General features: G+C 41.1%; 1 protein-coding gene across 1 annotated transcript in view; it reads left to right on the top strand.

Annotated features, from left to right (window-relative positions):
- FAM184B (family with sequence similarity 184 member B) overlaps nt 1-26346 on the top strand; it is a 96372-nt gene that overhangs the window by 31274 nt on the left and 38752 nt on the right. The window contains exons 2-6 of the mRNA XM_065404617.1: nt 14199-14969; nt 17524-17659; nt 17767-17915; nt 19019-19225; nt 24998-25108. Coding sequence (XP_065260689.1) covers nt 14199-14969; nt 17524-17659; nt 17767-17915; nt 19019-19225; nt 24998-25108 — 1374 coding nt within the window. The remainder of the gene's footprint in view (nt 1-14198; nt 14970-17523; nt 17660-17766; nt 17916-19018; nt 19226-24997; nt 25109-26346) is intronic.

Below are 26346 nucleotides of genomic sequence, written 5' to 3' on the forward strand. Positions count from 1 at the left end.
TACAGGGTGGGAAGAGCTCTATAAACCCTACTGGACCACATGAAGTGGCTGCATTCTGGTCTGACTAAATCCTCAGGGCACAAAAGTCAAAGGAGTAAACCATGGAGCGGAGATGGGTGGAGAACTCGAGCTTTCTGCCTCTGAGACGTCATCCATCCATCCTGATCTTCCCTCTCTGTAGGGCTTTCCTCCTGCTCTGTGGGAACAGAGAAGGACCAGAGCCTTTGTTGTTCAAAAATAAATGCTTATTGTGCAGGGAGAGCTGTTTGGGAGAGAAGAGGGACTTGCTGGAGTTTCCCTTTCTGTCTTTCCTCACTGTGAGTTCCAGGGGGTCTTATCTAATTTGCCTTGCTGATAGTTCCATTTCAGAACTGTGAGCAAGGAATTCTTTCTTCTTTAAGATTTCCTAGGCCTGGTCTACACTACGACTTTAATTCGGATTTAGCTGCTTTAATTCGAATTAACGCTTGACCCGTCCACACAACGAAGCCATTTAATTCGAATTAAAGAGCCCTTTAATTCGATTTCTGTACTCCTCCTCGACGAGAGGAGTAGCGTCAAAATCGGTATTGTTAATCCGAATTAAGGTTAGTGTGGCCGCAATTCGATGTTATTGGCAATTAGATGTTATTGGCTACCCACAATGCAACGCTCTGGAAATCGATGCTACTACGGTAGCTTGGACGCACACCACCGAATTAATGGTGCCTAGTGTGGCCGAATACATTCGAATTTATAAAATCGGTTTCCTAAATTCGAATTATATAAATTCGGATTAATCCTGTAGTGTAGACATACCCCTAGCTAACTGTCAGTCATCCATGAAAGGCCCACTCCTGGCACTGCATGTGCCCAAAGTTATGGTGGATAGAATTTGTGACTCTACCTCTGGACATGGGGAGGAACTTGAGGCTGCATAAACACTATCACATGTCCCCAAAGGCTAATCCCAACTGCACAATATACATTTAGGCAGGCTGTGAAGGGCACAGAAGACTCTGTGTCCTAGATTAGACCTTCTGATTCTATGATTTATTTTTCCTTTCCTGAAATTATTTGGATACTCTACTGCTGGTGCCTTTTTCACCACCTCCCCTTCCCTGGAAACTTAAAAGTACCACTACTGCAGTACATTTTTACTTTGCAAATTCTTAAACTGGCTGAGCATCTATTTCGAATACAGGGCAAATTTAGCACACGTCTATATTTCACAAAAGAGACATCCAGCTGGCCTCACTTTTATTCATAGACCTTAATGTGATTAGCAGAATGATAGAATGCTGAGGACATAAACAACTTGGGTACTATGTGTCCAATATTAATCTTAGGAGTGCAGGAACGTTTCAGCTCAGATAAGCAAAAAGAGCACAGGAGGGAGACGAATGTATGTGCTTGTCTGGTTTCTGGGGCACTTTAGGTGAGCAAAAACATTTTAATTTAATTTATAAAATTTCAATTGAATGCAAAAAAAAACCAAAACGCTTCCTCCTCCCCCACCTTTCCAAAATCTTAACAAGAACAAGGAGGAGGCACAACCTAGGCAACAGACACAGCAAAAGAGAGTGACTAGTAATCTGACGCAAAGTACTCTATGCTTAGAATCTCTTAATGCACCTCTGCTGATATGTATTATTGATAGCAATATAGAGCTCATGCAGGAGAAAAGGGCATATATTGGAATTTCCAGGATATAAAATCACATAATTGGATGGTGAAATTTTGCTAGAATAGTTTTAATAACGTGTTGGTTGATGGATAAAGGCTTAATATAAGATTGCTTCATTATGTGCTGGTAAACAGAAGTCAACACCACTAAGATCAGTGGTGATTCACGATAACGTTAATGGACTATGATGGAACAGTTTCATCTACTATAGGCAAGTAAGTGAGCTACGGTCAGAGAGTGAGCTGTGTTTGTTTCTTATATACAAGTGGAATTGTACTTTGCAAAATCTCTCTCATGGATATGGTAATAGCGACTTGAATTTATGTAACCTGTCAACCTGCATGCTCAAAGCAGTGTTGCCAACTCTTGTGACATTAGGTAATTTTTTTTCTGTAGCTTTTGGAATCAAGAGATTTCAGGAGAATTAAAAAATAAGTTTCTAGCCTTCGTGGTTGCAAAGGCAAACCTGAAAACATGACCCGAGTTCATCCTAAAGGTTCAGAAACCAGAAGGCAAGTAAAAAGCACCCCACATTTATTATATTTTTAAAAAAACCTCATGACTTTTAAGTCAGTCTCATGATTTGGGGGACTGACTCATGGTTTCTGAATGCTTGAGATTGACAGTACTTCAAAGGCCTCAATACTGCGAATACAAATGTGAGTCACTTTACCATTATTCAGTAGGACTATTGATGAGCATAATGTTACCTATGGGTATGTGTACACTGCAGCTGGGATCATGCTTCCCATTCCCAGCTTGAGCAGACACAGACATGCTAGCTCTGCTCGCAGTGTAGCTGGAGTAGCACAGGCAGCAGTTTGGACTCGTCAACCAAATACAAACCCACCTGGACCTCTGTGTACATAATGGGGCAGCTAGCCCAAGCCTCCTGCCATGCTACCCTTGGACAAACTTCTATTTTTAGCACACTAGCAAAGGAATTGTATTGAATTACAGACTATAGGCCAGAGACGTGGCATTTGGATACATCAGGTCTGAATCTGCTCCTATATGTGTATAAAACTAATTTCACCCACCATTGAACTGCAATGATGTGGACTGAGGTGACCCTCCAGATTGAAATTCAGAGAAGGTTTAACAGTACGCAGCAGCAGCACCCAACATACCAAGGCAGGAAGTTAAAAATTCCTCCTAATGATGTCAAAGCTCTTTATAGCACTTGAATGTATCCTCCCAACACCCCATGTGAGGAAGGGAAATCTTATTCCTGTTCTACAGATCAAGAAACTGAAGCAAAGAGTGACTAAGGCCCACATCCTCAAAAGTATTTAGGTGCCTGAATAACTCTTGAGGATCAGGGCCTAGATGATTTGCCTAAGATTATACTCTGACGTTGTGGAAGAGCCAGGAATAGAACTCTGGGGTCTGATTCACAACTGCACTATTCCAAGTTCATATGAGTGGAACTCCACTGAAATCAGTGAAGGTCCACTGGCATAAAAGTACTGCAGTGGAAAATCAGATCCCAGAACTTCTGGATCTCAGGCCTGTGCCTTCATCATAGGAATATCTTCCTTCTGCTTGAATATGAATAAAAAATATGGGGAAAGGATGTCTGTGTGGACATTAAAATATTTACTTGGGGTATTTGTGAAATGAATTCCTTGGTTTAGTTTTGTACCGTTTATATAGTTATAGCTAGAACACAGGCAGAGGAAGACGGAGCCTGTCCTTTTACTAAGGGAGACTTTGCTACAAAACTCATTGTATTATTTTTGGAAAGTAGCTCCTTTCAGGCTGACATAATGAAATATGCTCTACTGTAATCTGCTTGGACAGTAGACAATGTAGAGTTAATGGCGACAAACTTAGCTGCTATTGGTGGAGATGAGAGATGCTGTCTCTGCTAGTGGAAACAGGTGATGCAATCACCTGGCCTCAGTGAACAGATATCTAACTAGTTAGTATTTGAAGTTTGTCCTGTCCCCATGCTGTGAAGAGTTTGCATAACTCTGTAAATATATGCCTGGTTTAAACTAGGGCTGTCAAGTGATTAAAAAAATTCATCACGATTAATCGCACTGTTAAACAATAATAGAATACCATTTAATTAAATATTTTTGGATGTTTGTTACATTTTCAAATATATTGATTTCAATTATAACACAGAATACAAAGTGTACAATGCTCACTTTATATTTATTTTTATTGCAAATATTTGTACTATAAAAAAACAAAAGAAATAGTATTTTTCAATTCACCTAATACAAGTAATGTAGTGTAATCTCTGTATCATAAAAGTTAAACTTACAAATGTAGAATTATGTACAAAAAACCCGGCTTTCAAAAATAAAATAATGTAAAATTTTAGAGCCTGCAAGTCCAGTACTACTTCTTGTTCAGCCAATCGCTCAGAGAAACAAGTTTGTTTACCTTTGCAGGAGATAATGCTACCTGCTTCTTGTTTACAATGACACCTGAAAGTGAGAACAGGCATTCTCATGGTACTGTTGTAGCCGGCGTCGTAAGATATTTACATGCCAGATGTGCTAAAGATTCATATGTCCCTTCATGCTTCAACCACCATTCCAGGGGACATGCATCCATGCTGATGACAGATTCTGCTCGATAACAATCCAAAGCAGTTCGGATCAACACATGTTCATTTTCATCATCCGAGTCAGATGCCACAAGCAGAAGGTTGATTCTCTTTTTTGGTGGTTTGGGTTCTGTAGTTTCTGCATCAGAGTGTTGCTCTTTTATAGGGTGACCAGACGTCCCGATTTTATCGGGACAGTCCCAATTTTAGAGGACTTGTCCCGCGTCCCGACCTTATATTGGTCGGGACGCACTTTGTCCCGATATCGGGGGGACCGTGGCAAGCCGGCGCCGCCGGCGCCACTTACCTCTTCCTCCTGGGCCCCGGGGCAGCGCAGCTAAGCTCCCGTCACAGCGGTGCCAGCCCGCCAGCCGGCAGGAGCCTACAGAGTTCAGCCCTGCCCCAGGCACACAGAGGCGGCGAGGAGGTCTGCTGCAGTGGGGCGGGGCTTGTAGACCCCGGCAGCAGGCGCCGGGCAGAGAGAGACACCCCCCCCTTCAACCCGCCCCGACCCAACCCGCCTACCCCGACCCGCGACTCAGCTCCTGGCGCGGCGGCACCAGCCCCGCTGGCCAGAAGGAGCCTGCAGACAGAATGCAGCCCTGCCCCACAGCCCCAGGCACACAGAGGCGGCGAGGAGGTCTCCACTCCGCTGCGTGCTGCAGCAGCTTGTAGACGGGCGCCGGGCAGAGAGCCCCCCCCTGCCCCCGCCCCCCTCAACCCGCCCCGACCTCACCCGCGCGAGCCCGACCCAACCCTACCCTACCCTAGGAGCCAGAGGGAGGGACCTGCCTGCTGGATGCTTCCTGGGAGCCGCTCCAGCAGGTGAGCACTGCTGGGACTCACCTGGTCCCCTGGCAGGTCCCTCTGGGGGGGCTCCTGGCCAAGCAGGTGTGAAACCTTACCTGACGGTCAAAGGGGGGGACTCCCAGGGAGTTCGGGGTGAAGTTGCAGAGAAGGGAGCGGGGCGGGCTCGGGGAGGGGAGACCAGCACCAAGCCACATGCCTTTCTCCCTGTCTGCAACAGATTTGGGTTTAGCTTTATATTAAGGGGCAAATTCACATGCAAAATTCTCATTGAATTCAATAGGTGTTCCATGCATATAATGACGCCTGGAGATGGCCCATAATTTACACACTGACAGAGGCAGACATGGGGCTTTATTATACTACTGAAGAAGAAAGTTTATCTAATATTTGTGCATATCTCAGACACTTGAATGTTTGCCCATGCCTGTTGCAATAGATGACAATCTAGATAGGTTGTAATCTCTGCTCTTTTGTTTTCTTTCAGTTTATTTCAACTATAACACTTTATTGTGCTCACACATGGAAAAAATATTGTAAATTTAATTTACAGCCCTATTAATGCTCCCTGTTGGACTTTGGTAAACTGTCATGGGTATTTTTATGACCTTCATTACTGTGGTATCTGTGCACCTCACAATCATAGAATCATAGAACTGGAAGGGACCTCGAGAGGTCATCTAGTCCAGTCGCCTGAACTCAAGGCAGGACTAAGTATTATCTAGACCATCCCTGACAGGTGTTTGTCCAACCTGCTCTTAAAAATCCCCAATGATGGAGATTCCACAACAGCCGTAGGCAATTTATTCCAGTGCTTAACCACTCTGACAGTTAGGAAGTTTTTCCTAATGTCCAACCTAAACCGCCCTGGCTGCAATTTAAGCCCATTGCTTCTTGTCCTCTCCTCAGAGATTAAGAAGAACAATTCTTCTCCCTCCTCCTTGTAACAACGTTTTATGTACTTGAAAATGTTATCATGTCCCCTCTCAGTCTTCTCTTCTCCAGACTAAACAAACCCATTTTTTTCAATCTTCCCTCATAGGTCATGTTTTCTAGACCTTTAATCATTTTTTTGCTCTCCTCTGGACTTTCTCCACAATCTTTAACATATTTATCCTCACAACTCCACTCTGAGGCAGGGAAGTGCTAATATCCCCATTTTACAGATAGCCTCTCTGTGCATCAGTTCCCTAAGGCCCAGATCCTCAAAGGTATTTAGGCACTTAACTCCCATTAAAATCAATGGTAGTTAGGTGCTTATTTACCTTTGAGGATCTGAGCCTTAAGTGGCTTACCCAAGGTCTGTGATGGAGCAGGGAAGCTGGGTCTCCCAAATCCTATGCTAGCACCTTAACCACTGCACCCTCGTCTCTCTTTTATGTTTCATCCTAATCTGTGACTCTCCATACTTTCATTGTCTGTCATTAATGTAATATTCTTCTAAACAAGATTGTAGTAGCGCAGTGCACTGAAATAACTGCCACCTCTTTTTTTAACAACACACTCTCTGCTAATGATTTCTACAGGCGCCATGTCACTCTTCTCATCGAATGAAATGTTGCTCAGATTGATGAAAGGGCAACAGATATGTAATCTATTAATTTACAATACTTGGCTATGAAGGGCTAGATTGTGCCTTTATACCTCAGTCCTGAGAAGATACATAGAGCTGAAACGCCCCTATGGGAGCTCAGCAAGGGATTTCACCATGGGGAGATACAATCCATCCGTGAACTTCCAGATAAGCCTGCTACCCCTAGTCCTTTGCTTATCCTGCTCTAGTCCTTCTTCTCTTCCTTTGAGGAGATTTATCTTCCTGGGATGTGCACAGAGGGATCAGTCTCTGTGGTCCCTCAAATGCAGTGACTATGGCTGGCCATTTGGCAGGGCTTCATTGGGGAAAGGTTTTGTGCCTCCACCAGCATCCCCCCACAAGGGCAAGTTGCAATCTGGTCTTAAGCAAAGGTGTTAATTGGACAAACTTGTGTTCAGTTACTGGTAATAGTTGAAGGCCTGATCCTGCAGATGCACATGTGAGTAACTTTACTCCTGTCAGTAGTCCCACTGAAAGTCAGTGGTCCCACTCACGGTACTAAGCACTTTGCCCCTAGGCTTTAGTCACTATAATGTCCTAAGTGGGCCATAAGCCTGAGCCTTCCAGAAAGTCACTCTAGGCTTTAGTGGCGAAAGGACTAGCTATTCTGTCTGTTTTTAGAACTAGAAGTCACCAAATTAAATTAATAGGCAGCAGGTTTAAAACAAACAAAAGGAAGTATTTCTTCACACAATCAATCTGTAGAACTCTTTGCCATAGGATGTTGTGAAAGTGAAGACTAAAGAAAGGAAAGAATAAGACCAGCAGAATAAGGACAGTGCCCTTCAAAAAAAGCAGACTTCAACAAACTCAGAATTTGTACGGAAGAAAATGTGGTGGGAGGAAATCTTAAGAGAAGTAGGAGTTCAGGAGAGCTGAGGGTTTCTCAAGGAGACAGTATTAAAGGCCCAATGGCAAACTATCCTGATGCACACAACGCACAGTCAACCTGTGGAACTCTTTGCCAGAGGATGTTGTGAAGGCCAAGACTATAACAGGGTTCAAAAAAGAACTAGATAAATTCATGGAGGATAGGTCCATCAATGGCTATTAGCCAGGATGGGCAGGGATGGTGTCTCTAGACTCTGTTTGCCAGAAGCTGGGAATGAGCAACAGGGGATGGATCACTTGATGATTACCTGTTCTATTCATTCCCTCTGAAGCACCTGGCATTGGCCACTGTTGGAAGACAGGATACTGGGCTAGATGGACCTTTGGTCTGACCCAGTATGGTCATTCCTTCGTTCTTTTCTCTGGCATAGCCCTGGTCTACATTTAAAATTTAGTTTGACTTAGATCTCTTAGAGGTGTGAATTTTTCACACCACATAGTGCTGTAATTAAGCCAACCTAGACCCTGGTGTAGACACGGCTAGGTCGACAGAAGAATTCTTCCAGTAACCTAGCTGCCACCACACTGGGAGGTGGTTTACTAGAGCGATGGGAAGCCCCCTTCCATTGATGTAGAAAGTGTCTACACTATGGTGCTGAAGCAGGACTCACTGATTCCAGACCTCTGTGATGTAGTTTGCTTCAGCTGTCAGTGGCTGAAGCTGGGGCTGAAGGCAGGACTGGGGGCCACCCCTCTGTGACTGTGGCTGGAGCCAGAGCTAGAACCGGGACCCTTTACTCCCCTGCCCTGCAATTGGATCTGACTTTGCAACCAGAATCCTGCGCCCCTGTCCTGCAGCTTCAGCCGGGGGCTGGAGCCGGAGCCCTGTGCCCCTGGCCCTGTGGCTTCTACTGGGGGCTGGAGCTGGGGCCATGAATTCTTGCCCTGTGGTTTGTGGTGCGGGCTGCAGCAGGGGCCGTACAACCCCTCTTGCAGCTTCCTAGGGCCCCCTCTCGCAGCTTCCTAGGGCCCCCTCCCATGGCTCTGTGCACCTGTGTCTGTCGTCATCATCATCTCTCCCCGCCCCCCCCCCCCGCCCCCGCTCGCCCAATGTGTCCTGATATTTCACTCTAGCGATCTGGTCACCCTACTCTTTTAAGACTTCTGAAAGCATGTGCCACACCTCGTTCCTCTCAGATTTTGGAAGGCACTTCAGATTCTTAAACCTTGGGTTGAGTGCTGTAGCTATCTTTAGAAATCTCACATTGTGTTTTGTCAAATCTGCAGTGAAAGTGTTCTTAAAATGAACAACGTGTGCTGGGTCATCATCCAAGACTGCTATTACATGAAATAGATGGCAGAATGCGGGTAAAAAAAGAGCAGGAGACATACAATTCTCCCCCAAGGAGTTCAGTCACAAATTTAATTAATGCATTATTTTTTTAATGAGCGTCATCAGCATGGAAGCATGTCCTCTGGAATGGTGGCCAAAGCACGAAGGGGCATACGAATGTTTAGCATATCTGGCACGTAAATACCTTGCAATGCTGGCTACAAAAGTGCTATGCAAATGCCTGTTCTCATGTTCAGGTGACATTGTAAATAAGAAGAGGCAGCATTATCTCCTGTAAATGTAAACAAATTTGTTTGTCTTAGCGATTGGCTGAACAAGAAGTAGGACTGAGTGGACTGGTAGGCTCTGAAGTTTTACATTTTTTTGTTACATAATTGCATTCAAAAACAAACAAAACTACATTTGTAAGTTACACTTTCACAATAAAGAGATTGCATTACAGTACTTATATGATGTGAAATGAAAAATACTATTTATTTTATTTATCATTTTTACAGTGCAAATATTTGTAATAAAAATAACATACACTTTGATTTCAATTACAACACACAATACAATATATATGAAAATGTAGAAAAACATCCAAAATATTTAATAAATTTCAATTGGTATTTTATTGTTTAACAGTGCGATTAAAACTGCGATTAATCGCGATTAATTTTTTTTAGTTAATCACTTGAGTTAATCAACAACTCTAGTTTAAAGTGGTATATTTTCCTGACAGGTGCTAGGCAGGTGTTAATTAACATATTTAAACTTCTCAGAATTCAATATGTATAATATAATGTTTCTCTTTAAGCATTTTTTTCTATTTTCATCAATTTAAGTTTTCTCAGTTGCAGGAAATTATGGGGGTTGGACAACTTGGGGATCAGACAATAATTATTGAATGACAGTAGATGTTGGGATTCAAAATGTTAAAGCTTAATAACTGTTAAAATACAAATTGTCAACATTATATGACAAAGTAAAACACCTTAAATCAAACTCTAATGAGGTCTCAAGCAGCATTTTTCTTACTTTGTCTAGCTGTATATTTTTATTAATTATTAATGGATTTTTTCCCCCATCGGTTTGTGTGTGTACAGTGAAATCAATTTTACCAACAAAAATCTAGTCCTTTCAAGCCTAAAAACATATTTTTGAATCCTGATTGCCTCTAGTATCACAATCACTTATGATTTTGTTCTCCTTTGATTCTCATCTCCTTCCTAACACCTCGCTCTGACACCTTTTATCCAGCTAATGAAGCAACCTGCTGGAACAGCTCCTTCAGTGCTGGCATTCAGGTTCCTACAAGAATAATGTTCCTGACACTTCTCTGTATACACAAATCAGGCTTTTTTCCCCAGTGAGCCAGTTAACCCCATCTCCACTGCTGAGGTGAAATTTGATGTTTCTTTTAATTACCATTTTTAATGACCAGATTTAATAACAGCAAATGATTTAGAGAAATCAAATAATAAAGTGGGAGTATTAAGGTTTATTATCCATTGCACTGGTAATGCGTTGGTGTATATTGTGTGCCAGTGTTTTTATCAGCATGTCATCTAACTCTGCTCAATTGCAGAAAAATAGGTAAGACATTTCTTACTGCGCACATAGCTTTGGAGAATTGCTATGGCAGCAGTAGCCTAGGTATTATGCTGGTGATTCAAAGAACAATATAATCATCTCTCCAGGTCAAGGTGGTTCAGTCTTTGCTGTCACACTGATTGGCTATTTAGGGTTGCCTTTGAAAACCACTTAAACTGCAACTAGGATGCAGCAGCGCAGTTTCACAGAGGCTTATACCAGGTTAGCTGATGATACCTTTGCTCCATTAACTGCACGTGACTGCTTATAGTTCAGCAATTATGCTTTAGTGTCTTCCTTCTGGTATATTGAGCTATAAATAACAGGACCAGTCCACCTGACTGCTTCCCACACCCTCTATGAGAGCATTTTTGATTGATTGGGTTAGAGCATCTCACAGTGCACACAGAGGCTTCTCCATCAAAAGCCCGTGACTTTGGAAAGATTTTTCTGTGGCAAGGCTAAAATGTTTTTTTATTTTCTTTTGTGGTTTATCTATATGGGTTTCTTTTGCTGGGCTGAGTTTTATATTTTTTGGGAGTTCTAAATTTATTATTATTATTATTTTATTTTATGTTATTTTTAGAATTGGGACATTGTTGTCAATTACATTTTTGTTAAGGGGCTTGGATGTCTTTGGGTATTAGCATTTAGTAAAAATTGATTTTTGTTTTCTTATTTAGGCAAGATTAACTGTTTATAAGATTAATATTTTAAATTTTCTAAAAGGACTAATGATTTTGGGCATCTAATCTGAGACTCGTTTTCAGAAAGTGCTGAGCACCTGCCCTCTGAAGATCAATATCCTTTAAGTCATTTCAATTTGAGTACCCAAAAACTGAGGTACCCATAACCACTAGTCACTTTTGAAAATGTGATGCGCTTAAACCTAACAATATTTAAATCAAAATTATACTTGCATAGTGGTTCTAGTCACCAATAAAAGACAGGATACCAATAATTTCTAAATGGCCACAATGAGTAGATAAGCCATTGTCTCCCAGCCTTTTTGGGCAACTAAACCAACTACGACTTTGGCTATTCCCACTAGTGCAGGTTGACTCCCATTCCTTTGTACCTGCTCTAACCTTCAGTGGAATCTGGGTTCCTCTAAAGCCCAATTTCACAATAGCCAGTGGGGGCAAGGAGTAGCCCAAGCTCAACTGTGAGCAACAACAAAACTGAACAGGAGGCAAGTAGTGGTGGCACACTAGAGTTCAACACAGGAACTCAGCATTAAGACGTGAGTGGATGTCTTGACCCTGTTAATTGAAGGATTACCCAAACAAGTTACTTTGGTCATTTGCAAAGTACATGGATGGAATGAATCCCTTCCCCCTATGTTTCGAGCAGACTATTGAATAATTAAGTACGTTCCAAAACTGACTTAGGTTAGCACTTTCAGAGGAGAAAGAATCTGCTCAGTACTTCCAAGCATTTCTGTTTCATTGAAAAACAGTTAAAAATAACAGGGGAGAATTAACAAGATGTAATACAAAGCTAAAATATAGGTCTAAATGGAGATAATGGCCAAAAGACTTTTGGCTGTTGGTTTGATTGGCTCTGGGAATATGATTCTTTCACTGTCTGTTGTCATATATTTATCCAGAAATATACCCAGATACTGCTGTACTTGTGTTATTTTTATTAAGGCCCCTCTATGGACTTTAATATTAGCAGGGCATGAGTTTACATTCTGCAGGCGGTACTTGCATGTCTGCTTTTATTTTTATTTTTCAATGGATAGCTGAAGTCTGAAGTCCAATGTGTGACTGTCACACTATGGAATATATAAAATAGTACTATGGATAGCACAGAAAACTTGTACACATGACCAGACAGACTCACGTTACCAACAAACTGTCTGGAAGAAATCTGAAGGTATTCTTAAGGTGTACAAAATATAGGCCCCAGACCTGCCGTTCTTACTTAGACAAAGCTCCTCATGATCTCTCAGTTGATGTTTTGCCTGAGGAATGACCAAGGATTGCAGGACTGGGATCATACTGTGACCAAAGAGTTGGATGTCATTCTGACTCTAGATGAATGCATTTGAGGCTATTGTTGGCTATAAATGACTGGTCAAAAGCCCATTGGGCGTCTTGCCATTGACTTCAGAGGGCTCCGGTCAGGCCCATAATCTCTATCATATCATGTATGTAGTTCCCAGATATTTATGTAGAGCTATGAGCTTTGAATTTTTGATATGAAAAATAAAAGCAGGAAACTCCAGGCACATGTCAATATCTTAATCAATATCCTACTTGAGTTTTGACACCAGTCCATATTTTTATGCCATCACTTTGTATGAACATGCTTAATGAGAAAAGACATCCTATTTCACAAAGGGATCCAGAAACAGCCAGGCAAAGTCCAGGCAAAATCAGTCCATTTACGCCAGGATCCTGTCTTGATAGTGCCAGAAACTATACATGTTTGCCAATAAATACAGAAAAGGGAGCCGCTAATAAACAGCAGGAAAGCAAAAAAACATGGAAAAAATTATAACCAGACACATGTATCTGACTAACATAGATGTTACCTGTAGGGCTTTTAGTGGGGGGACATACGGGTACTAAATGACGACATCTATATTTCTGTAGTATATGTTGGTAGCAGCACAGTTCAATACTGATCTTTATACATTTGAAACACAATTACCTATGCGTTAGTCCTAACAAATTCCTCTAGCTCAATCCGTTCAGAAAGCCACTAACAGTAAATAACATGAGTATGCTGATGCATAAATTTTACATACTACAGGATGACTTAGAGCATCACAAGGGATTTTGAATGTATTAAATCAGTCTGACATTTACAGGGGTGACTGTTATTAACAGTCTGGGGATACATCAAAGCTTGAAGCAGAAAATAAAAAATAAAACATCTATAACAAAATAAAGAAAATATAACAGTTATGTCCCATGGGCCTGAACCCGGTCCCTGAAGATCAATGGCAAAATTCCCATTGACTTTGCTGAGAATGGGATTAGGCTCCAAGTATCTCTTCAAAGAGAATACTGAATATTTTGCAGTCACATATAACAGCCTTGCAAGCTCATCATGGAAATTTACCAGCTCAGGCAAAAATTCTATGAATCTACCCTTCATTCCAATACATTGTAGATTTTTAATAGATATTTCAAAATAATAATATTTTGTATTTATATAGTACCTTCCACATGAGGATCTGGATGAGTTTTACAAATATTGAGTGAAGCATAATCATAGCCCTGAGAGAAGAGAATTATTACTCCACATTTTATAGACTGAGCAAAGTAAATTACAGAAAGTTTAAGACCAACAATTTTAAAAGTGGCCACTTCTTTCTCAGCTGTTGAATGCTCAACTTGAGCCAGAACCTGATTTCTGCAGTGCTGAGCAACCAGCGCTTCCATTGACCTCAAATGGATTTGTGTGAACTCAGCATCTCTGGAAATCAGGCCTGTGCTTTGAGTTAGGTACAGTGGACACTCCTGAAAATTTTGGCCTAAGTGACTTGCCAAAGTTGTCTGAGGAAATCTTTGCTAGAGTCCAGAATAGACCCAGCTCTATTTCCCAGCTCTCAGTCTCATATTTTAATCTCAGGGTCATCTTTCCTCCCTTCACGATGTTGCTTTCTAATTTGTGCTTGAGGTGTGTCTGCCTGCTATTTTCACTTTTTTCTCCTTGCTAGTCAGGAACAGTTTACATTTAACTGTTGTGATCATCATCTTAGAAATTAATTTAATACATTGATGAATACAATTGCTGAATCTTTAATACCATCAATTAAAAGCTATTGTAATGTTCTATTCCCGGTCTGTAGGTGATATATGCTTTGAACACTAAGAATGACGAGCATGAGGCCAGTATACAGGCTCTTAAAGAAGCCCATCAAGAGGAAATTCAGCGCATCCTTGCTGAGACAAGGGAAACCGTTCTCCAATATAAATGCAAAGTGGGAGACGAGCAGGAGCTACGAAAGCATATTCAGACCCTTGAAGATACACTGGAGCAACACACGCGGCTAAAGGAGGAGGCCTTAGCAGAATTTACCATGTGCAAGAAGCAGGTGGAAGAGAAGGCATTCAGAACAGAGGCAAACCATACTGAAAGGATCATTACCCTTTCCAAGGAGATGCTAGATACGAAGACAGACTTTGAAAACAAGCCTCAACATTTCAACCAGGAGTCCGAGAGCCTGGTAAATGAATGTAAGCCATTTAGGCAAGAGAAATTGGATAAAAAGGAGACAATAGATGAAAAACGCAGCATAGAGTTGCAGGCTCTAATTAATGAAATGGAAACCCTCAAGAGGGAGAACCAGAAAATAACTGAAGAATATGCTCAGAAAGCCAGCAAACTACAAGCCTCTTACAAGAAAGAAAAAGAGACGTTGAAAAAGGCCATGCAGCAGTCAGTGGCCGATACACAGAAACAGTGCCAGCAAAGAGCAACAGAGCAAAAGAAAAGCTCTGAGGCCCAGGAAGCTGCTTTGCGGCAGCAGGCGAAGAAGCTGGAGGCTGAGCTGGAGGTGAAAGGCCAGAAGATAAATGAGTTGAAGAAGCATTCCCAGAAGCTGAAGGAGAGGATGCAGGTAGAATGGGAGATGCTGATCCATCTGCCTATAAAGTAGCAAATTACTAAGTCTTTAAAATTCTGTTTTATAAAAGTGTTTTTTCTTTCTATAAATAGCCCTTTGAGTTAAGTGCTTTGTAAGCACTAGGGAAGTTTAACAGAGCTCAGAAGGCAAGGGGGAGAAACGTAATTAAGTGACAGAGTTTCAGAGACAATTAAGAATCCATTGGGGAGCCTTCCTGAACAGCACCCTCTCTCAAAGCTGTAGATGATGCACAGGGGGAGAGAGGTGAATCTTGTGTCTTGACTGAAAACTTATCCTCCCCTCAGCTGCTAGGTGAAGGTGGCAGTAATGTTGCCAAAGTGTGGCAGGGGGTATGCAAGGAATGGGGGATGGCAGCTGAGTATCCTCCCACCCTCTGGCCATCAGCAGCCCATCCACTTAAATATGAGGTGCATTCTTGGGAAGAGAGTCTAGCCAGCAAGACAGCAAGTTGGACATCAGCTGCTTTATGCTGTATGCTCCTAATCATGACGCTCAATTTAGGTAGCATTTAATAAAGTGTGCATCTTGGAAGATTCTAATACAATGATGATAATAGGCCGGATCACTTCCTCAGTGGGGAAGAATCTGTCGGAGGGGGCTCAGAAGGAGGAAATATGGAAATCATTAGGATCCCCTCACAGAAATTCCCTCACACTGTTCCACTGCGGATGGGGGGGGGGGGGGGGGCGGTGCAGGGATTACCTCCCCGTCAAGGCCCAGAACCTCACAGCTTCCCAGGGTTCATGGGTGGCCAGGGCCAGACACAAGGAGCTCCTTCCCCCCACTGAAGCTCTGGTGCCCTCCGTCCCCACCTCACTGCCTGGCAGTACAGCTCTGAGTGAGCTGCACAGGCACAGACTCCTCCTTAAAGGTGATCCCTGCTGAGGAGGGGGCTTCAAGGAAAAAAATGAGACAACCCCAGGCCACATCACCTGTTCTTTGTGAATTCCACAAGGCCAGACGGGGAAATGAGTCCAGACTCCACTGCTTCCCTCTCCCACATACACCAGAGAAGAGGGAGAGGGTGATGCCACAGAGGCGGGTAAGCCCTTCTATCAGTCAGGGCAGGGGGATTCAGTCACAAACCCTGATTCAGCAAGGTACTTAAGCATGTAGCTAACTTTAAGCAAGTGAGTAGTCCCACTGAAGTGACCCCTGCAGACCTTTCCTACATGTAACCCACTTACTTGAGCTGTGTTCAGGGTCCCGTTTCTGTTCTTAAGAATGTAATATTTCAAATTTTAGTTTTACAGTTAATTAATTCTTAATTTACAGTTGCTAGAAGGCCTGTAGGATGTAGGCCCCATTTGGCAAATCACTTAAACTGAGTACATGCTTAATCTTAAACACCTGCTTAGCCCCATTGAAGTTAAAATTAAGCATTCGCTTAATGCTTTGCTAAATTTGGGCCTTGCTGAACTAGCTAATCTGAAAGAAGCAGAAGCTGAAGGATAGAAACAACACTTCCTAGAACTTGGTCCCAGAAATAAAGATTAGATTGTAATTATACACTTAATAGGACAAGTATAAAAGACTTCATGCTGCTGGTGTATGTGTATGTGTTGTCTATGGCTTATGCATATTATATCATGCAACTGTTTTATATCTATTAATTTTCCACATCCCATAATAGTTTATGTATTGCTAGCAGAAACTGATTTAAATGGAAGAAAATGCAATGTTTCTGGCATGCAATAAAAAAAGGAACTGGAAGTGTCGAGACAGTTTCAGGTCTTTTGCTTTTTGTTTCTGATTTTGGTATCAGCTGAATGGGGCTCAGGTTGAAATTACATTAGGAAGATCTGTTCTGAGGGCCAGATCCTCAGCCTGTGTAAATTGGTGGTGTTCCTGTGAAGCCAATGGAGCTATGCTGATTCACATAAGCTTAGACTCTTGCCCTGAGTGTTTAAAGAAGAACTCTCACTGTGGGATAAATTTGGGGGGAAAAGAGAACAGTTAGCAAAATATTGGAAACTACATTCTGTGTAATATTTGTTTTCACAAAAAAGCTTTCCTTCATAAGGTGGCTTTTTGTACTGTTACATACTTATGACTACTTTTCACATTACAATATGACAGACTGGGAAGAAGAAATTTCTTTAGTCACAAATATCTCTGGTCATTAGCAAATACTGGCAAGGAAAGCCATTAAATGCATTAAACATAAAAGGAAAAGGATGTTTAAGTGTGATGAATTTTCAGTTTTTTTCCTCAGTGCATGACAAATGCTTGGAGACCTTTGGATGAAAGGCCCCATATTAGAGCAAATTTATTATTATTATTTCAGAGCCAGTGCATGTGTGATGACAAATAGTGAAGCTGGTTTAAATAAAGTTCTAATCTCTCTAATAGATGTTGGAGGTATTGCAGTGCTTGACAGAGGCAGAACTAACTAGCTTACCTCTAAGTTTCCAAGTGTCTGAGACATCACTCTATAGTAATGGTGATTGGTGACCTCTGCACTTGAGAATAAAATGGACTATATGCAAGATGCCAAAGAAATAAGTGATATCCTATGATATTTTAGGACTTGGAAATACAGCTTAAGGAGTCTCAACAAGAGACTCTGGAGTCCAAAAGCACAGTGCAAAAACTGGAAGAAGAACTGACTGTAGCCAAAGAGAGGCTCATGCTGCAGGAGAATGAAATACTGAGTAAAGCAGGTACGCTGCTCATTAATGTCATTGTTAAATATTTCCCTTGCTAGTCAGTCACGTTGTAAACTCCCAAGTGATGTATGTTGTTTGAAATGTAAATCTTACAACCGCAGAAGAAATGGAAACTGTGCTGAATTCCCAAAGCAAAGCTGAGAAAGAAGTAGATGAATTGAAGAATCAAATAATGCAGCTGCAGCAAATGACCTACACCAAACAGAGCCAAACCAAGGAAGGCAGTGAAGCCACACAGGTGCTTACACAGGTATTTACTCCCAGACCTCTTAAGGCATGGTACCCCATATAAGGCCTGATCCAAAGTGCATTGATATCAATAGGGATCTTTCTTTAGACTTCCGTGGACTTTGGATTGTGTGTGTAGGCCTCAGTCCTGCCAGGTAGTGAGTGCTTGGCCCAATCCAGCCAAGCACTTAAACACACACTTGACTAGTTTGGATGGTTTCACTTGGACTACTCACATGCTTAAAGTGAGGCTTATACTTAAGTGCTTTGCTGGTTCAGGGCGGAGTGCTCAGTACCTTGTAGGATCAAGCCCTTAAAAAGGGAGAGGACCAAGGCAGGCTTCCTAAGGCTAAGATGCTGATTAATGTAAAAAAGGAAACTATTTTGATTCCATTTAGAAGCTTAACAAGAAAAAGTTCAAATAATGAACTCCCACCAGTAAGGAGTTTATAGACCCTAATAGCTCCCTAATTTATAGACCCTAATTAGCCTCCCGCTAATTAATTATCTAATCCAAACTCTCTTTACCATGATCTGTTAGCTCCCCCTACTGGATTATTGCACCTGGGCAATAATGGGTGGCGGAGACTGCGGGAACTGTGGGCTAGCTAGCCACAGTGCAACGCTCCGGAAGTCGACGCTAGCCTCGGTACTGTGGACGCGGTCCGCCGACTTAATGCACTTAGAGCATTTTATGTGGGGACACACACAATCGACTGTATAAAACCGATTTCTATAAAACCGGCTTCTATAAATTCGACCTAATTTCATAGTGTAGACATACCCTTAGAGTGAGAAACATAGTGGGGACCAAATTCATACGTAGTGTAACTCCATGAAAGTGCAGTTGTCCATAAGGCGATCTCTAATTTCAGAAGTAGCTCACAGTATGAAAAAAGTGTGAGAAGCTTGATTATAAAAGATGTGTACAGCCCTGGAGCGTTAAAATGTCACAGGAAGGGAGTGCTTTTTTTTTTTTTTTTTTTTTTTTTTTTACAAGAACCCAGTGTTGTCCAATGGAATTCACCTCAAAGGACAGGAAATCCCCTACAGAATAGGTAGACTGCTCAGGCTCCAGGACTTTATCTTGATTTTCTTATGTTATAAGGCCACTGTATTTTATAGCCCATGGAAGCTGCAGCTACTGAAATAGAAGATATAAAGCAACGGCACAAAGAAGAACTTCATAAAATTAAACGACAGTCAGATGAGGAGAAAATGCGTTTGAAGGAGCAGCTTGTGAAGGGGTTGGAAGATCTTGTAAAGAAACACACAATGGAAATCAAATCTGCTCAAACCTCCATGGAAGCTGAAAGAAAAACATTGCAGAAGGTGGGGATGTTCTTCTATTAATAGATACTCTGATTCATCTGTTTTTAATCTCATTGGTCATAGTCATTTTCATTATTCTAACTGGAGGCACTTTGAGTTACTAGAAAATGCAAGGATTTTGTTGCTGTGTTTCTGGTCTAAAAAGTGAACTGAACTGGTGGTTTTTCTATGAAAAGCTTCACAGTCAAAGTGAATTTATCCTTGATGTGACTCCTGTGTTCTTGGCAGTGCCTATGCTTGAATGCCTTGCATGCAACAGCAATGTGATTAATTTAATGTCCATCCCAAGGGATAATGACCAGGGGTTGTATATTCCAATCTCAAATTTAAATTCATCTGGATCCTTGCTGTTCAAAACTTGAATAGCATTAACGTACTCAATACTTACACATTTTCCAAACATAGAGCCCAATCCTGCAAGCTGCTGAGAACCTCCTGTAAGACAATAGAATTGAGAGGATTTAGCACCACTCATCATTGGCTCCAGAGTGCAGTTGCGCAGGTCAGATGTTGCTGCTGACTGCAGGAACCAGTGGCCACCCAGGCACAAAAGAGAATAAATAAGCTGATACTAATCTCCATACTTAATTCCAATCAGTAGGAGTAATTCTTGTCTTCCCTCAGATCCAAACAGGTTGCCTTGGTAACACCAGTAGTCATGGAAATACTGTAGGAGTCTATATTGCACTTTAATTTAAACTGTTGGCATTGCATTGGCACCCAGTCGCTAAAGAGATTCATCAGAGAGATGTAGTTTCTTGAGAAATAACCCTCTGTGGTAAATTCTGCCCTTTCATCTGTGGGTTGCACTCTCTTGGGGTCAGTGAATTTGCACATTGCAAGGGCCTCGATACAGCAAAGCACCTAAATAAAAGTGTTAAATCCATCCTGACTTAGCAGAGCACTTAAACACATCTTTAACTTGAGGCAGGTGCTTAAATCCCAATGGGACTTAACATTAAGCATATACTTAAATGGCATGTTGAATCAGAGCCTAAATCAGAAAAGAATTTGGCCCTCTGTCTCCTTATGGGACTTGCTTATTTCTGCCTAAAAGATATATAAGCAAAACTATTAGAGCACACGACATGGTAATCAGACCAACTGGTCTGGGCGTCATTTACATCCTTGTTGGAGATGCAAGGGCTTCCCTACCCTATTTTCTTTGCTTTTACACTTTTGTCCTTGGAGTTCCACTTCTGGTTAAGAATCACTGAGCACACCTCCTTGTAAAGAGCATAAGGGAGGTTGCTGCTAAGCCATGTAACGCACTCTGCCCTGCTTGCCAGCTCCTGAGTACCTTGTTTTGTAGTACTCTTAGCCCCAGCGAGCCTGGGGAGCAAAAGTCTGGGGATTGAACGGAGGTTCTTCCATGTAACATTGCAAAGCTGTTTGAGTTTTCATTTGTACTATGAGCCTAATTTTTAAACAGGATGGATTGACTTAAATCACTTTGATTTAAATGAGATTTAAATGATGTAAATCAGCAAGCAGGAAACTTTGATTTAAATAATCGATTTTAATCAAATTTTGCATCTGTACCTTTTAGTTATTTTCCTAAAGAAAGATTGATTTGCAACTAAGTATAGCCTTAACACTAAATTTGGTGTTTCTTTTTGCTAACCAGGAGGATACCCTATATCGGGATAGGCAACCTATGGCACGCGTGCCAAAGGCGGCACGCGAGCTGATTTTCAGTGGCACTCACACAGCCCGGGTCCTGGCCACCAGTCCGGGGGGCTCTGCATTTTAATTTAATTTTAAATGAAGCTTCTTAAACATTTTAAAAACCTTATTTACTTTACATACAACAATAGTTTAGTTATATACCATAGACTTATAGAAAGAGACCTTCTAAAAACGTTAAAATGTATTACTGGCACGCGAAACCTTAAATCAGAGTGATTAAATGAAGACTTGGCACACCACTTCTGAAAGGTTGCCGACCCCTGCCCTATATCTATATACATTTATTTAAGTAATTATTTAGCTTAACTTTTTACAAGATGATGCTTTTTTCCCCTTGCAATTTGTATCAAGTTCTATTTGGATGGAATTTCAAGTTAAAAGTGCAAAAAGCAGCTTTTAAAAAATGAAATAAAACAACCTTAAATGCTGGATACGTTAAAAAAAAAGTTTATCAACACGTTTTGCATTTAAAACGAACTGATTTTATTAAACAAAGGAAGTATTATCTGTAGTTAATGAATTGAACTGATTATTTCTGATCACTGTGCCCTTCATGAACTAGGAGATCTCATTCTCTCACATCTAATTTTTATTCATAGATTGGTGGAGGAAACCAAGCTTTCAGGCTGTTTCAACTCCCAGTTGGTTTCTTAACTTTGAATGAACTTGTCATTGAACTGATCTAGTTGAATAAACTGTAATGAAGAAAATATTGTCTCTGAACCTGCAGAAGAGGCTACTGATGTCAAAAGCTGGTTTAGCACTTCAGCAAACTTGGCTTTTAGTGCTTAGCCAGTGACTTCCACCCATTCATTCAGTGGTTTGACTTTGTTTAAAACTTGGCAACAAACATGTACTGTTTAATATTTTTTGTAGTTATTTAAACTATTTCATGGATTATAATAAGTTTAGGCCTCAACATCAGTTGTAAATTTCAAATTTAATTTTAAATAAACCTTTATTTAATTTAAATTAAAAAAACCCAATTTAAATTTAAAAAACCCTTCAATTTTTTTATTTAAAAAAACCCATCGTTTTTCTACCCTGTTTTTTTAAGGGGTCACAGCCTGGCCCCCTTTTATGTGTGTGCATGTTTGCAAGTGCAAAACATCTGCATACATGCTCTCAATAATAATAATAATATATATATATATATTACAATAGCATTCAAAGGCTCCAGCCAAGAGCTGGACCCCATTGTGCTAGGCGCTGTGCAAACACTTTTTGAAGCACTAATACATGTGCATGAAGCGATAGAGTTTAAATGCACAAAACCCCATTTGTCAAAAAGGGAACCGTGTGTGGAAAATTCCATCGCCTGACCATGAAAGTGCAAGTGTTTGAACGTGGCATGTTCAGGTGTTTGAATAGGCAAAATTGTACACACACAAAAGGAAACCTCCTTCTGAAAATCCGACCCTTGTTTTTGAATAGCACATATCTTGGTGAGCAATCTAATGTGTGTGCCAAATGGCGCTGGGAAAGGCCACAGGAAGTTTTCTGTGTGCACAATTTAAACTTCCAGGTTCAAATATGAGTTAGTTTGTTTATCAATAATAAATGCACAGAAATAGGTACTGCTTGGGGGCATCTTCTATAAACAGTAAAATAAAACTTGTTTTTGTCAAATAATATTTTTCATTGCTACTGTTACTCCTATCCCAGGATCTAATGAGTTAAGTCCCTCAACAGCTTCATGAGGTAGGGAGATTATGATGATACCCTCATTTGAAGCTAGGAAAACTGATGTTCAGAGAGGTTAAGTGACTTGCCAAAGGTCACACAGGAAACCTGTGTAGGCCTCTGATCTTCAGTACTTTAACCACAAGACCATTTGTTCTTCTCCTTTTCTTCGAAAACTAATTTTGTCTTTTCCAACTCTGTTCTCAGTTCTCTGTCAATCTCTGCCAGCCAGTTCACAGCACCTCCACACTGTGAATTGGTGCTAGATTTCCATTTGCTTAATTATTAGCTAAGAGGAATCCTCATTACTCCATGGTCTTTGCTTGTGTTTGCTAGCATTGTACCTTCCTTTTAATTATACACCTCTACCCCGATATAACGCGACCCGATATAACACGAACTCGGATATAACGCGGTAAAGCAGCGCTCCGGGGGGGCGGGGCCAGGCTGTGCACTCCGGCGGATCAAAGCAAGTTCGATATAACGTGGTTTCACCTATAACGCGGTAAGATTTTTTGGCTCCCGAGGACAGCGTTATATCGGGATAGAGGTGTATTACTTGTCTCTTCAGGAGTTTACATTCACATTCTGTTATGTTGAATGTTTTAAAGTCATTCTGCTTTAAACATTATAGAGTTCCATTGGGCCTGAAGTTCTTAGAATTGGCATCTTCACCCTCCCCCTTCCCCTCGGCCCTCCCTCCCCACTCCCCCGAAGTGGTCTCTCAAGACCTGCTGGAGAAATGTTTTCAGTCAGCAAGTTGACACAGATGAGATGAGCAAGTATGCAAATGAACTTCAAATACCAGATTGCTTAAGGAAATATTTAGGAGTTGCATATTCAGTCTTTCTACAGCAAATGAGCACTCTAACTGTGACGATATTCAGACACTAAGGGATACATATTCAGCTCAGAGCACAGGGAGTTAGATGAGTTAAACTGGCTAAATCCCCACCTTCTGCTTTGACAATGATGTGTACAAAGTTGTGCATGCCCTGAAAGGAGATTTAATTAACTATAAAAGCACTGGATTGACAACCCTCGACACTGAACTCCTCCATCCATTGAGCAGATACAGCATGGGCAGCATCACTGCAAGCTTCCAATCACTCTCTTGCCAATGGGCATCAACCTTGAACTGGAGGGACAGTTTCTAAGGGTGAGAGGTGGCAGTTCAATCTTCATTTAATTCTTGATTTCTCCACTGGGGTTGTCATTAAGGTTGCAATTGTAATGGTGATTTCTGAGATGTGCACACCTTTCCACTAGAAACTCTACTGAGATTACCAGTCATCAGACTTTGATTATATAGTGAATACATCTTTAAAAATGTGGTGGATGGTTTGCACCTTAATACAACTTTAGATTAACCCTTCTTGAACATAGATGCAATATCAGACAAATGTTGTCTACCCACTGCAGTTTTAATACTCCAAGCTGCTTTTTGGTGGAAGATTGAGACCACAGCCAGTGTAAGTCTATGCTGATCATGGAAACAGAACAAAACACTTAGATGACTCTGTAATTAATGTAAGGAGAGACACTACAGGACAGCAGTATCTATTATTGAGTAAACTGTTATGGCTGTGCAGAATGCATGGAAGCAGCCTTGCTGAATCTGAAGAGACACGACAGAGTGTGAATCCTGAAAATAAGCCGTGAGAAAGTGTATCTGATTTCTTCAGCTGAAATTCCCTCCCGCCCTCACATGGAAATCCTCACCACAATTCAGTTATGCTGGAAGCATCATCAGTGTCAAAGATAACAGTTTTTAATGGGTTGTTTGTAGGAGACTTGCATTGAATGGTTTTTCCACATAAAAGTTGCTTGCAAAGTAATGAGATATGATTTCATAATATTGATTCATAACTGTATTTTCTAAAATGCAGAAATTAGTAACTGAGCTCCATTGTATCTATTAATATGCATTCTCTGCCAATGCTTTTGCAATCCTTTGCTAAGGGACAATGTGATCTAGCTCTGGACTGGCTTCCAGTCAAGACCATTATTTTAAGCTCTCTTACTGATTTATTCTGTGACCTCAGCCAGATCACTTCCTTTCTCTGTGTCTGATTCATCATCCAACAGCACTACAGTGATGGGTGCAACAGAAAACCCTAATTAAAACAGGCAGATAGATCTAAAATGGGGACAAGGATACCTAACTTTCTTTGCAAAAAGCTGTGATGATCCTTGGATGAAAAGTGCCATTCAAGTGCTTAAGTATTATTATTAGCTTTCATAGAACTGTATGGACTGCTGTGATCTGCCTCTGTTCATGTTCCTGAAACATATTGTCCATATCTCTTCCACCCTACTGAGACACTTTCTTTCCTTCCTTCTATGATGTATACTCTGGGCATGGTCCTACACATTTTTAATTGTTTTATTTACTTTTAGGAGGTTCAGATACAGTTAGAGGAATTAAGAAAGAATGCTGAGAATGAAATAAAGCAGCTAGAGAAGGAGAAAGAAGCCCTAAGTAGGAAACTTCAGGACTCTTCATTTGAGGTATGCTGGGCATAAATCCACCTGATATTAAAAGGACTCTTAATTTTTCTTCTCATTCGGAAGGTTCTTAATGAGATTCATAATCCTTACTGTCTGCGATATCCTTCAAGGACATTTGCAAAGACTATCAGTAGAAATATCAGAAATTATTATTTTTAAATGTCAACAAAGATTTTAACAAAATGAAATTAATTTTCACTGAGCATATAGGCTTACTCCTTTTTTTGTTGTTTTTGTTTTTTGTTCCATAGCTCTCTAATGAGAAATTTGACTTAATGAGGGCAAGATCGTGACTTGGACTATGTGCCCATGCAAGAGGGGAATAAGAACCTTACTAGCTCCCCTATATGGGCTCCCCCAGATCTTGGATCCAGGTGCCTAGAAGTGAGGCTGCTTGCCTGCTTACTCGTTCCATGGAGCACATGGCGGAGAGGGGAAAGGAATGGATGGAACTTTGGCTCTATCCTCCATGCTCCCTAGCCAGAGTAGCTGAGCTAGCATGGGATAGATAGTAATTTACTGCTGGTACAGGGCAGCAATTAGTCGCACCCCACTCCCAGGAAAGAAAAGGATGCAGGGGAGGAATTGTGACCCAGAGGTTTGTCTCTGAGTCATAGTGTCTCCCAGGGTGCTGTAGCTTACACCAGGCCTTGCTAAGGGCTGTGCTAAGTCACAGTGTATCCCTAATTCATTTTTAGCATAGAAGTGTCTATTCTAATACAGAATCCAGCTGAAAAATAAGTCTGAGACATGTTAAAATCCTGATTATTCCTTTGTAGCACTTGTTGTGTATAGTCTATGGGCTAAATAATATGCATTCTCCAAATAAGTACATTTGTCAAAATGTTTATCCTATGGAGTATAATGACTGAAGATTCGATAAATAATTTGCCTGTCAAAATAAAAACAGAACCCTCACGAAAGCACTTCTTTACCCTGGGAAATAGTACACCTGTAAGAATGCTGACAATTGTGAATTTTGATCTACATGAATCTGGAATGCATTTTTATCTTCTCACAGCTTTTTCCCTTGCAACAGCCAGGTCTCTTAGGGAAATGTTACCTGTTTTAAAACTTTCCATACATAATATTTCCTTTTCATATGCTGCTGAGAGATTTTTGCCTGTGAGCATTTTTAACATTTTATCTCATGGGAAACAAGCTATCAGAGGTCAGGAAATTCCTTGTTCTCATCATATTACAAGTGAATTCAGTTCAATGGTGAAATGCACTGATGA

This window comes from Emys orbicularis, chromosome 5 (genome assembly GCF_028017835.1).
Source record: "Emys orbicularis isolate rEmyOrb1 chromosome 5, rEmyOrb1.hap1, whole genome shotgun sequence".
Lineage (NCBI taxonomy): Eukaryota > Metazoa > Chordata > Testudines > Emydidae > Emys > Emys orbicularis.